Source organism: Piliocolobus tephrosceles, chromosome 7 (assembly GCF_002776525.5).
Source record: "Piliocolobus tephrosceles isolate RC106 chromosome 7, ASM277652v3, whole genome shotgun sequence".
Classification (NCBI taxonomy): Eukaryota; Metazoa; Chordata; class Mammalia; order Primates; family Cercopithecidae; genus Piliocolobus; species Piliocolobus tephrosceles.
This window is the reverse complement of record NC_045440.1, coordinates 88,111,868-88,125,478: the sequence shown is the minus strand read 5'-3', so window position 1 is coordinate 88,125,478 and position 13,611 is coordinate 88,111,868. Positions and strand designations below refer to the sequence as shown.

At 33.3% G+C, this 13,611-nt stretch overlaps 1 protein-coding gene across 3 annotated transcripts in view; it reads right to left on the bottom strand.

Moving 5' to 3' along the window:
* The window catches only part of CNBD1 (cyclic nucleotide binding domain containing 1), a 565,408-nt gene that overhangs the window by 141,307 nt on the left and 410,490 nt on the right, over positions 1–13,611 (bottom strand). For all 3 annotated transcript variants that reach the window (XM_023222920.2, XM_023222919.1, XM_023222918.1), the window contains exon 8: positions 13,392–13,524. In XM_023222920.2, the coding sequence (XP_023078688.1) occupies positions 13,392–13,524 (133 nt within the window). The remainder of the gene's footprint in view (positions 1–13,391; positions 13,525–13,611) is intronic.

The window sequence follows — 13,611 nt, the reverse complement described above, 5'->3', positions numbered from 1 at the left end:
ACAATTTTCATAGCTATTGCTTACTCTGTCTCATATTTGGACTGAGTTTTCAGCCCTCATTCTGATCTTCTCCAACAAACGAGGAACCCAATTAACTTATCAAATTAACAATCCAAAATCCATTTAATCTATGATTTTCTGGGAAATGCATTTGGATCTAATTCAGGACTGCAAGTTCCCAAAGACGTATTTCATTTACATGAAAACTAAGGAAAGTCTACGTGAACAGTAGGAGAAGATGGAATGCTGTGAGGCGCTTTTTAACCATATGGCTATTTCTTTCTGTTTATTATAGCAATAAAAGCTTCTTAAAACACCACTTTGGCATTTCTTTCTGAAAGAGAGAGTGAAGGAAAATCTACAAACTGTATTGTGATCAAACATGACCATCGGGACTAGAGAAACACCGCCAGGAGAAAGGACAGGGGAGAAAATGTTGAAGGAGAGGAAGGAAGTTTAATCCTGAGACTCACAAAAGCAAATATTTGGAAAAAGTGGAATAGAGAACTGGCTTGAGTTTACAAATGCATAAATAAACCCCAGATTTTTGTACTGACTGGAGTCGTGATACTCTTACCTCTGCAAACCCATAGGCAGTTGCTTCAGACTTTTCCAAACACTAGAAAACCTCTTGAAGAAATCACATAATGTAACAGAAAGAAGATTTATTTTCACATTTATCAGTTCTGGATTTCAAACATGACATTTACCAAAAGTCTAACCTTGGAATGGTAAACGTTTGAGATTGAGTTTCTCTATTAATAAAGCAAATATACTTTTCTGATAGCGGTTTTGAGAAGTAAATGAGACAATGTGTGTGAAAGTAACTAGAAAGTAGCTGACACAGAGTAGATGTTCAATAAATGGCTGATTTTTCCTGTACCCAATCTTTTGGACAAAGCAAAGAAACCAAGGCACATTTGGGCCAAGCATGATGGCTCACATCTGTAATCCCAGAACTTTGGGAAGCCGAGGCGGGTGAATCACAAGGTCAGGAGTTCGAGACCAGCCTGGCCAACATGGTGAAACCCCATCTCTACTAAAACTACAAAAAGTTAGCTGGGCCTCATGGCAGGCACCTATAATCCCGGCTACTTAGGAGGCTGAAGCAGGAGAATCACTTGAATCCTGGAGGGGAAAGTTGCAGTGAGCCAAGATTGTGTCACTGTACTCCAGTCCAGGTGACAATGAGAGGTTCTATCTCAAAAAGAAAAAAAAAAAGAAAAGAAAAGAAAAGAAAAAGAGAAAAGAAACCAAGGCACATTTGAAGCTAAAGGAATATCCATTTATGTTGTTCAATGGATCAAGGTGTAGTCGTCATGGGGTGAGGAGTAGCCCCTCATTTTCAGAAGCAGAGAAGGATACTTTAAGTCCTCCATTGTGCTTACAGGTACCATGATTTAACAAGGTCTTGTGGCTTGTCCTGGGAACCTAAGCAGTTAATACTACTTTCTTGAGAGGAGGGGAATACTATAGATTTCAAATTTATGACACCATGAATCTATATAATTTTTAAACTATAAACACGCATAGTCTATTTGCAAGTGGGGTAAAATTTTGTGGAATATAAAATTACCTTTATAATAAAAAATACAGCAATGTAGTTACAATAACAATAATAAAATCAGATTTACAAAATATTTGAAAATTACTTTCTCAAATAATTGTTATAAGATGCCTGTAAATATTGTTTCCCGATGTATTTAAAATACAGTTCAGCTCATACAAATTTATATTAATAATAAAGCTCTTATTAATGTTAATAATGTCTATATTAATAAGGCTCTTATTAATATAGATAATGTAGACAGAATATATAGAATATGTAATTCTAGATAAAATACAGAATTCTAGATAGAATATAGAGATATAAACATCACTTCAAGAAGCCCATTAGCATCCATAAAGATCTAAGATATTTAATTCATAATCCTGGTATCTTGACAGATTTATTAGTACAACATAGTTTATTTTAAAATGAAAATTAAAATATTATAGGTAAATATGTTTTCATTTTCTTGAGATAATTTTCACACACACACACCCCACATTCTCATAAATGCATCCGTAAATGTGTGATTACAAACAAATTAGGGACATTCAAATATCAGAGTAAGAAAAAAACCTATATTGACATGGTTCACTCTCTTAGATCTAGTTACTTTTTAGGAAGTTATTATTAAATGATTTATAAGATTTTTAAAAAGAAATCATAGTTAATCTTTACGATAGATTTTAAAATTCATATCTATATATCTGTTATGCCAATATTTTTGCCTGTTTTTCTGTTTTACAGTTTCAGAAAGAGTATTGTATATTCTAAGACTGTGCTATCCGTATGGTAGCTGCTAGCCACATGTAGCTATTGAACATTTAAAATGTGGCAAGGTCAAATAGAGATACACTGTAAGTGTAAAATAACACTGGATTTTGAAGACTTAATATGAAAACAAAACATGAAAAAGGTATAAAGTGTTTAATTAGTAATTTTTATGTTGGTCACATATTAAATTAGATATGTGTATGTGTTACATAAAATATATTATTTAATTTTTTCCTTCTTTTTTTTTTTTTTTGAGACGGAGTCTCCCTCAGTCACCCAGGCTGGAGTGCAGTGGCATGATCTCAGCTCACTGCAAGCTCCGCCTCCTGGGTTCAGGCCATTCTCCTGCCTCAGCCTCCCAAGTAGTTGGGACTACAGGTGGCCACCACCACTCCTGGCTAATTTTTTTTTTTTTTTTTGTATTTTTAGTAGAGACAAGGTTTCACCATGTTAGGCAGGATGGTCTCGATCTCCTGACCTCGTGATCAGCCTACCTTGGCCTCCCAAAGTGCTGGGATTACAGGCGTGAGCCACTGCGCCAGCCTACTTTTTTACTTTTTAAATGTAGCTGCTAGAAAATTTAAAATGAAATATGTGGCTTGCATTATATTTCTGTACTTATCGGCCTAAGATACTTCCTCAAACCATATATTATTACATTATGATACTTTATGAATTGTAGCCTGTTTTATGATTTAAAGCCTTATTTCTCTTTTTATAGACATCAGATATACAAAGGAAATGAATTCAGTGATCACTGGTCATGACAGCATTACCAAATTATATAGACATATATATATATATATATATATACACCAAATTATATAGATATATATATAGACACTAATCACTTTAGCAACAGTCAATCCTGCTTCTTTATGTCCTCTTGTTAGACATACTCAGGATGTCACCATTCACAAAGAAACCTTTTAGCTTTATTTACTTTTACACCCTAATGACCTGTCCTTAGAATTTGGAAGCAAATAAGAACCTCTTTTCTATTTTCACTTCTTCCCCCTTTCTCCCTCCTCTACGTACCTAACTGACTACTTCTATTATTTGGGGCTCTATCTTTATTCATTTTTATCCCTCCAAATTTTAAGAAATTTTCCATGCAGAAGGCATTCCCAAACGCTTGTATTGCCAAAGTTCATAAAAACAGTCAAATCTAAGATGGCAAGGACTTATGCTAATGCACTCCAATGGGCAGAAGACAGGACTGGTGGATCACAACATCCAATACGAATTGCTTCTTTATTAAAAAGATTGTTTTAGGTTTTTAGAAATCAAATTGTATTATAATTGTACCTATTTATTTATTTCATTATAAACATATATACTTATTATAGAATGTCTAGAATATACAGGAAAGCAGGAAAAAAGGAAATCAATAGCACCAAGCAGCAATAATCATTGTTAACAATTTGCTTATAAATAATATTCATAGTGAAACATAAGAGTTCACATTTTAAAAAGTTCCATTTTGGAAATTTTAGTAGAAATTACTTTTATTAAAATGAATGGTATTTGTAATTTAGTATTTCTCTAGATTTTAATGTTCACATATTTGTTTTGCTTAGAGAAAAAAGTTTCAAATTTGTTTTTAAATAGTTTGCTTCAAATGTGAGAAAATGAAATTATGCAGTTTTATTTTTTAGGTAAAGAGAAATGCAGCTTTCCTTCTAAATGTCAGAAGATACAGTACTAAAAGTTAATTGCAATAGTAGGAAATATAGTTTATGTCATGACAAAATAAAGAAGCAATGGTCAATTGCCGGAAGTAGAAAGAGGTAGAGAAAAGAGCTCTATAAAGAGCTTCAGTAGTTGCCTGGGTTACAGATGAAAAGCTCTATCTGCTCATGGGGAATTTGAATAGATGAGTGTTCCATTATTAAAATATGTTTAATTTTATCTTATCTACTTCTTAGGGATTTGAATTAATTAAATAAATTTTTAATTTATTTTAATTTAATTATCTAGCAGCTGGATAATTATTTAAATAAGCAGTACTTTTTTAACTTTACATAACTAATATACTGTTCACCTTTATTGTATTATTAATAAAATCAGAAGGCTAAATTCTGAGTAAGAAATTAAACTATATACTTTCTACAAAGTATGTTTGAAGTATTCTATAGATATAAATATCTTTGCCAAATTCAAAACTGATTGAAAACAAAATCAGTGATTCTGTAGTGCATTGTTGTACTATAACATTATATTTTAATGAAATTTCTAGACATAATACTTCTGAGGTAAATTATTAAAGCTTCTATGGTAATAATAGTAGAAGCTCTTTCCAGAGAATGTTAATGAAATTATTACATTTTATATAGTCATTACACATTTCTATTACTAATTATTACTCTACCAAAAAGGTATACTATGAAATCATAAGAAAACAGTTATTTAAAAAAGAATCTTCATGGAAAATAAATTGAAGGTTCTTGAATTGTAAAAAAAAAAAAAAAAAAATCTAACAGAAAAGTCAATGTTGAGGTACTGGATTATATTTAAGTAATCTTGATAAATATTATTTAGAAAACAAAAAAATCCATATATGCTGAATTTGTACCTTTAGATGATCAATATCACCATAAATCCTTTCATAGTAAAAAATATATATATTACAGATAAAGCTGAAAGAAGTGGTAAACAGGCTCATAAGAAGCCTTGGGAGCATTTGCAAAATGGCAATAGCCAAAGTGCTTGAGTTTTAATGATAAAAGTAAGAGTAAAGGGAAAATAACGTTAATTAAGACTGTCAATGAAAACATGAATAAAAATATCTTTCCACACATGAAGTGAGTCATTCAGGAAACTATCTTTATCCTTGGGCTTTGGGTAGGAAAATAAAAGCAACTCTCCTCTGAACATTCATAAATAGTGGCCTGTACTCACAAAAGACTTTGGAGACAGTGAGAAATATCAGGAAATGTGTATTCTAATGCTGTAGGTGGTGGGTGAGAGCACAGGTTCATTTAAACCCACGCTTGAGAATCCCTTCTCAGTGTCAGATGTGTGTTTAAACTGATACCCACAGACATATGCATCTGTGCAGCAACAGAGTACTCTGGTAGAGATCTGAAAAAACAAAACATCCTCAACATGCATAGACTGTCAGCATTGCAAAGAAGAGGAAATGTATTTGAAAAGATCTATTCTGTACAATACTCCTGAATAATGAAAATATTCCTCATATTAATTTATTTCCATTATTACTGTCACTACTGCCTCTTATCTCCATTGCCTCTCATCTCTTTGCCCTCTGGTAATACCAAAATTGACTCCTAATTGTTCTGGTTTTCTAGTACCTCTCTCCTTTCAACTATCACTCATATTGCTCTGCTATTCCCCTAAAACTTTGACTTTTTCAGGTCTCTTCTGTTATTCAAAACCTTTAATGATGTCAAATTATCTGTAAGTTAAAGCCCAAGAATATGAATATGGTATTTAAAATGCCTGAGACTACAGAAAGTCTTACTGATCTCCCAATGCTCATGAATATTCATCTGATTAAATTGGACTGTTTGATCAACTTTTCTAAAGCAAGATCTGCAAAAACCATATATTGGCTTATGCTATTTTTCCTGCCTAGCATTGTCACTCCTACTTTCAGTTCAACCATATCCAAAATATCCTCTCTCCCATTCAGTTTCCACTGTGTCTGTGATATTTATTATGTTATATAATATATATGTCCATGAAATAGTGAAAATCATTTTAAGACATGATATTTTGATCTATCTCACTTGTTTAACAATCATACTTTTTGTATTTTTCTAATTATTAAATCTTTGAGATCAAAAAGGAAAGCTCAAACTGTCCTACATAGTAAGGAGTACAGTGTAGCTACTCAAGCATTTAACTTTAAGTGATTTTATTTTATTTTTGAGACGGAGTCTTGCTCTGTCACCCAGGCTGGAGTGCTGCAGCATGATCTCGGCTCACTGCAATCTCTGCCTCCTGGTTCAAGAGATTCTCCTTCCTCAGCCTCCTAAGTAGCTGGGATTACAGGCGCCTGCCACAGGGCCAGGCTAATTTTTGTACTTTTAGTAGAGACGGGGTTTCTCCAGGTTGTCCAGGCTGGTCTCAAGCTCCTGACCTCAGGTGGTCCACCCGCCTTGGCCTCCCAAAGTGCTGGGATTATGGGTGTGAGTCACTGTGCCCGGCATGACTTAAAGTGATTTTAAAATGTATTTCTTTTCATTGCCACGACAAAAGCAATTAGCAAGGTGTTCTGTACACAGATGTTAAGAATATGAAGACACAAACTTCATATTTCTTACGAAAAAAATTATTTTTTCAAATGAAACATTTTTGAAAAAAGTAGTTATTCACAAAGGAAATCATTGGTAGAATGAACACCCAGTGCACAGCCCTTTGTTCCTAGGTACAGACAGCATAATTTCAATTAAAAAATGGTTTATCAGAGGGTGTTAGGAAGCTCTAGTAGGGCCATAAAACTAGAATTCAATACTATAGAGCAAGAAAATAAATGCCCGCTCACAACACAGAGCCCTTCTAAAGGAAACCTCACTCCTGCTGCTGTGTGACACTCATCACGTGTGATACAGGGGATGAACTTTAGAACCACCACGCTCATCACCATGCTTGCAAGGAGAGCGGCTCCTGACTTCTTCCAAATACTGTAGAGAAATACACACTGGGCAGAATGGAGGCCATAATCAAAATTAAAACTTTCACAAAGGATTCTAGAACATGTAGTCTTTAGTTGTTTTTAGCTTTCACAGGTTGGTTAGAAGTGTTTGGAAGGGGCATTGAACCATATAATCTACAGTATTCATCATTCGCCAAAATTTTTTCTTACGGTTGTATTAATAAGAACAGTATGTATAATGACAAACTTAAGAAGAAGGAGGGAGATTATACTTCAATTACATTTATCAGTGATCATTCCATTTCTCATACCCCATGTAGTAGAAAGCTTGCTGCATGCATAGCGAGAATTAAACATGATGACCAAAAATGAAAATTAGTTGATAGATTCTACAAATCTTTTACTCCTGGTGATTCACTGAAGAGGACAGCCTTCCTTTAACTATTGTTGTCCTTAATGTTGTGCTAATATTTTCCTTATTTAATCTTACCTTAAATCCAAATTGCCTTTATTCTTCCTGGATTGTGAGTTTAAGACAGTATAGCCTTTCAGCATTATTAATGGTTGATTTATTGCAATGATACAATTCTGTAAAATGTCTACTCAAAGATAGTAAAGCAAAGCAACACGTTGTGTTTTAATCAGATTTATCAATAAATGTATTAAAATATTTTGAGTTTGAATTAATGATCGCATTTTCCTCAAACAGAGAAAATTAATGCTAAGTGCTAATACAACCCAGATGTACTGACCAGCAAAGAGTTAAATTTTCTTTTGGAAAAAAAGTCGTAACTTTGGTCTAAGGGTAAACACTGATATCAAAATATTCGTTCACTCATCAACAATATTTTCAAGGGCTTGCAAATTCTAGATACTTGTTGGGTGCTAAAAAATAAGATGGTCCCATTCCAAAGAAATTTTAAGTCTAGTGGAAAAACTGACCCTTAAACTATTAATTATGACATAGCATAATGAGTGTTAAGATAGTACAAGGAAAGCCAGGCATGGTGGCATGTGCCTTTAGTCTCAGCTACTCGAACGGCTGAGGTGGAATGATCACTTGAGCCCAGGAGTTTGAGTCCAGCTTGGGCAATATAATAAGACTTTGTCCACCATCCCTGTCCCCCACCAAAAAAAAAAAGGTGATTAACAAAATAAGATAGGACAGGAGTTAGAAAACTTTACACCATGGACCAAATCTGACCCAAGGCCCTTTTTTTTTTTTAATTTATTTTATTTTATTTTTTTATAACACTACAACTAAGGATGATTCTTACATTGTTATAGGCTTTTTAAAAAGAAGAAGGGGCTGGCCGGGCGCAGTGGCTCAAGCCTGTAATCCCAGCACTTTGGGAAGGAGGCCGAGGAGGGTGGATCACGAGGTCAGGAGATCGTGACCATCCTGGCTAACACAGTGAAACCCTGTCTCTACTAAAAAACACAAAAAACTAGCCGGGCGAGGTGGCGGGCGCCTGTAGTCCCAGCTACTCAGGAGGCTGAGGCAGGAGAATGGCGTAAATCCGGGAGGCGGAGCTTGCAGTGAGCCAAGATCGCGCCACTGCACTCCAGCCTGGAGGACAGAGCGAGACTCCGCCTCAAAAAAAAAAAAAAAGAAGAAGAAGAAGGGGGCGGATATGTAACAGAGGCACTATACGACCTATAAAGCTAATATTTAGTATCTGCTCTTTAGCAGAGAAAGTTTGTTGACCCTCAGAGAGACAAACAGGCATCTCTGCAAGCAAAGAAAGAGCAATAGAATCTCCACTGGTCCAGAAAACATTATCTTAACAACAGTAAATGTACTGAAATGAGGGGTAAGTAACTTCTCCAGGAAGAAGGAACAACATATGTAAAAGGCCTCAATGGCGATAGTGACATAGAAGAACCAATAAAAGTCCAGGTTGGCAGAAACACGAACAAAACAGGAGAAGAATTATTAAAATTGAAACTTTGAGATATAGGTATGACCTAGATACAAATGGCCTTTCAAACTATATTAAGGATTTTGCATTTTACCTGAATAACAATGAGAGGACATAAACTATTTCTAAGTGGGTGAATAACAAGAAAAACTTTAAAACTGATTATCATAGCTAACAATATCGGAGAAAGGGAGTCAGAAACAGAAGAGATTAGTAACAAATAGGGCTTTAAGGTATGTGACAGAAAATTCTAGTATTAGGTAAGAAAATAAGCAAACAGACACATTATAGTAAAACTTCTTTCAGTGAAAGACAACGAAAAAATATTGAAACCAGCAAGCAAAAGTCTTGTCTAAGTGAATCCCAGAAAGATTAACAGCTGTCTTCTTATCAGAAACAATAATAGAAGCCAGAAGAAAATGTGATTGCATTTTTAAAATATACAAAATAACCCAATTTCAACTTCAAATCCTATACCCCGCAAAGCTGTCTTTCAAAAGTAAAGGAGAAATGAAGAAATTCTCAGTAAAAGAAAACCTGGCAGTATTTGTTACTAGCATATACTCCCTCAAAGAAATACTTAAAAAAGTTCTTCAGGCTGCAAACAAGTATCCCCACATAAAATTTGAATCCACATGAAAAATCAAAAAGTATCACTAAAGGTAAATGTGTAATTATAAAAGGTAAAAGAAATACATATTTCTTATCCATTCTTCTCTTACTCATAAAGAGTGACTGTGTGAAATAATATGTGTATAATGTTGTTGGATATATAACATATAGAAATATAATATATTTGCCAATAGCAGCATAAGAAAGTAGGTGGGAGAAAACTGATACTGAACTAAGGAAAGCATATCAGATGGCAACTCGAGTCCACAGGAACAAATAAAAAGGACTAGAAATGGTAAATAAGATGTCTAATATAATGAACACTATAAATATATATTTGATCTCTTTTTTCTCTGTTTTTGAGACATTATCTAAAATAATAATGTATTGTTGAATTTGTAACATATGTAGCTGCAATCTGTATAATAACAATAACATATAAAGGAGGAAATGGAAATAGAGCTATATAAGAGTCATATTTAAAACTGGAATAAAGTCAGTAAAAATCTGAAGTAGATTCTGTTAAATTGAAATGTATATGGTAAGCCCTAAAGCAACCATAAAAAATAACAAATATGGTGAAAAATTATTAAAAGAATGCTACACTAGAAAATATTGTCCAAGACAAAAGAGACCAGTGAAGGATGAATGAAGGAACAAAAATGCATCACCATCACAGGTACTTGAATCACTGGCACCTCGAGGTATCAAACTGGTTCTGGGATGCTCAAGAGTCTCATGGGACTAAGACTTTTGATTCCCTGCAGAGTAAATTGAATTGGAAGAGACTGATGTCAAAAGGTTGAAGGGATGTAGAGCCTATGTATTTTGTGACTGAAATACTCCACTTTCGGTTTGAGATAACTAGATATAATTTTGACTATTATTATTGTTACTATTATGATTTTCACATATTTTATCTTTCTGTACTAAATTTGTTGATGTAATTTTTTTAGTTTTTCCAATTATCACGTTTGCTATATCAAATCCTACCTGGAGAAAGATGGAGGCATACTTACATTAGCAAGAAAACAACAAAATATGCATAAATAGTTAAATGTTTACCAAGTCAGTTTACCATTTTTTATTATATTCATGATACACATGGGAATGAGCTGATTAGTGACCTAAGCTGGTTGTCACTTTCAAGTCAGCCACATCTTGAAAGAATAACAACTGGGAAGACTTTAGTTGATGTGATATAAACTGGATACACCCAAATGATAAGCAACACTATACATATTCACTATAATAAGGTTCCCTTGGCATATGAAGCAAAAGTAGGAAGACTTAAGAAGTTAACAAAGCAAATAGAGTCAGATACAAGCTTTACTTATTTCATTGATTGCCAAGGATTAATCCTAAACTCTATCAAGCTTTTGAATAATTAACTAAATCCCTCTGAAACTCTGTCCACTATACATATTTAAAATAAGATCAAAACACACATAATTATGCTTTGGAAATCATACTACTGCTAATTTTCAACCCAGATAATAAAAGTATAATTTGAGCTACATTCTCTACATTCTCTGATAAAAATTCAAACTAAACCTTGAGTAAACAGTCAGGAAGTATTATAATCCAATTCTTCTCTTTGATATATCAAGTTTGTCACTACCATAAAAGAAAATTAGATGAATTTGACAGGACTTATTCTTCACATAGGTATATTTATTTATAAAAACTACAGTCTTTCAGAACCCATAGGGCTTTGATGATTATCAGATGAAACTGTCATTCTTCTCTGAGGAAGATAAATATTTTCTAAAATTATGAAAGTACCACACATTTATATGTTTGGGAATAGGTGAGAAAACAATGTTATTTTGACTTATTCAATAGACTCACAGATTGTCCAATGCAATCAGTAGTTTAATAAACACCACCATTTATTTTTCAAGATACTTACCAAAAAGAACTTGAATTCAATATTAGTCTAGGAAACAGTATGTTAACTTTCTCTTATCTTTTTAGCTCTTTGATGCAAAATTTTAGTATTTTTGATTGATATTTTAGATCAAAAGAGAGATTATTATCATTAGTAATCAAATATATTAAAACACATAATCATTCTCCCCTTTCCAAATTTCATATTGTTTTGGATCACCTAATTTAAAATATCTTTATGATGGTCTCTTTCCTCCTTTTTAATCAACTCAAAAATATTAATATAATGATAGATTGGCAAGGATTGGATATTATATTTTTATTAAAAGCCTGGAAGAGAGGCAAGGATCAAAATTTGATATTTCTGATTCAAAGTGGAAAACCTGTGACAAAACCGTGACAAATCCAAAACAACCGTAAAAAATAAAGCAACCATGAAAAATAACAAATATGGTGAAAAAATATTAAAAGAATTAATATGCTACATTAGAAAATATTGTCCAAAACAAAAGACAGCAGTGAAGGATGAATGAAGGAACAAAAAGGCATCACCATCACAGGTACTTGAATCACTGGCACCTCGAGGTATCAAACTGGTTCTGAGATGCTCATCTGTTTCTATGTAATAAACATGGGGAATTTAGAAATATTCAATTCCTGATTTTTTACAAGTCAGTTTACTACTTGCCTTCCATTTGTACTTTTGGTTTAAAAAATGCCATTTATAACTAATCAGGAAAAATATGTCATAAACAAAAACATCATATTACAAATATTCAAATTTATGAGCAAAAATAGTTATTTGACTGAAAATGGATTAAATGCCACATCTCAAAAACATGATAAATAAAATATAAATGCAAGCAGTAGAAGGAAATTTGGAACAAATATGAGAAATGTTTTAGATTCTCACCAAATTTAAGTGGTTTATTAGAGTATCCCTGCTTTTTGAAGCATAAACTTCCTCTAATGATATTTACTTTTTTTCAATAAAAGAACTCCTGGTATACTGAACCTCATTTTCCTATGTTACAGTGTTTCCTTCAAAGGATACCTTAGCCAGATTTCATAAATACTCTGCCATGTTTTTATTATTCAAATAGTTGCTCTCCAGAATTTACCAATTAGATTCATTTGTTTTAGAACTTGAATCTCAAACTTAAATTAAAAATGTCCCTCACTATACTTGTGGCTTTGCAGACTTGGGGTAGAAGTATTTCTTTCAAACACTTCCTCTTCCATTATAATGTAAGTTCTGGCTCCTTCACTGGCTGTGAGGAAAGAGAGGCGAGGTTGCCATCCTCTCTCTGTTATCTGTGGCTGCCTCCCATGAAGCAATTGTGTTTCCTTACCAAAAGAGACCTAAAGCTCTGGCCCATCCTACCACAGTTCCTCTTGGGTTGGCAAGCCTTGTTAAATTGGCTTTCATAGATGGACAAATCATGCAAAATGGCTCAATACCACCTACACTTTTTGGGTACACATAATCCAGGAAATCCGTGTATCTTTGCTATGCTGAATATTAAAAATGTAGGTGCTTCACTGCTACTTTCTCTTATCTAGGCCTCACTCATTCTCCGTATTTATTTTTTTCCATGGCTAATATGTGTAGCACAAGTACAGATTAGCAAACTTGCTGCTTAAATAGTTATCCACCCAGGAAAAAGGAAAAGAAAAAAATGTTTTTTTCCCTTTTCTCTCGTGGCTATACTTTCTAGTATTTCTCCTTTTCAGTTTGGCCCTTACAGTAACCGTCAGGGTGGGGCAAGAGGGGAACAGTTATAGGGAGTAGAGAGATGTTAAAGTAAGGTTAGTCCTGAGGCCATTCTTCAAGCCAGTACAGTATCACTTTTAATAAAAAGCAGGAAATAATCTAAATGTCCAATTCAAATGTTATTCTCAAATAAATTAGAGAATATTTATATGAAGAAATATTGTATAAAATGTTACAACTATGAAGAATTTCAATTCCAATAATATAACAGAATGCAAACAAAATGATCCAAAATTGCATTAAACTCACCATGACCTGGAGGAAATTTTTTCCATTTAAGGAGTGCAATTAGCTCATATATGGATAAAGTAGGCCATTCCTCATAATAAGGACACATATGGATTAATTTCAACTTTTGCATATTTTCAATTTTTATTTTTTCCTGAAATAGAATGTCATTATCAAATTTTTAATAATAGGCCATTTAAAATCAAAGAAATAGCAAATAGATAAATAGTGAGAGAAGCAA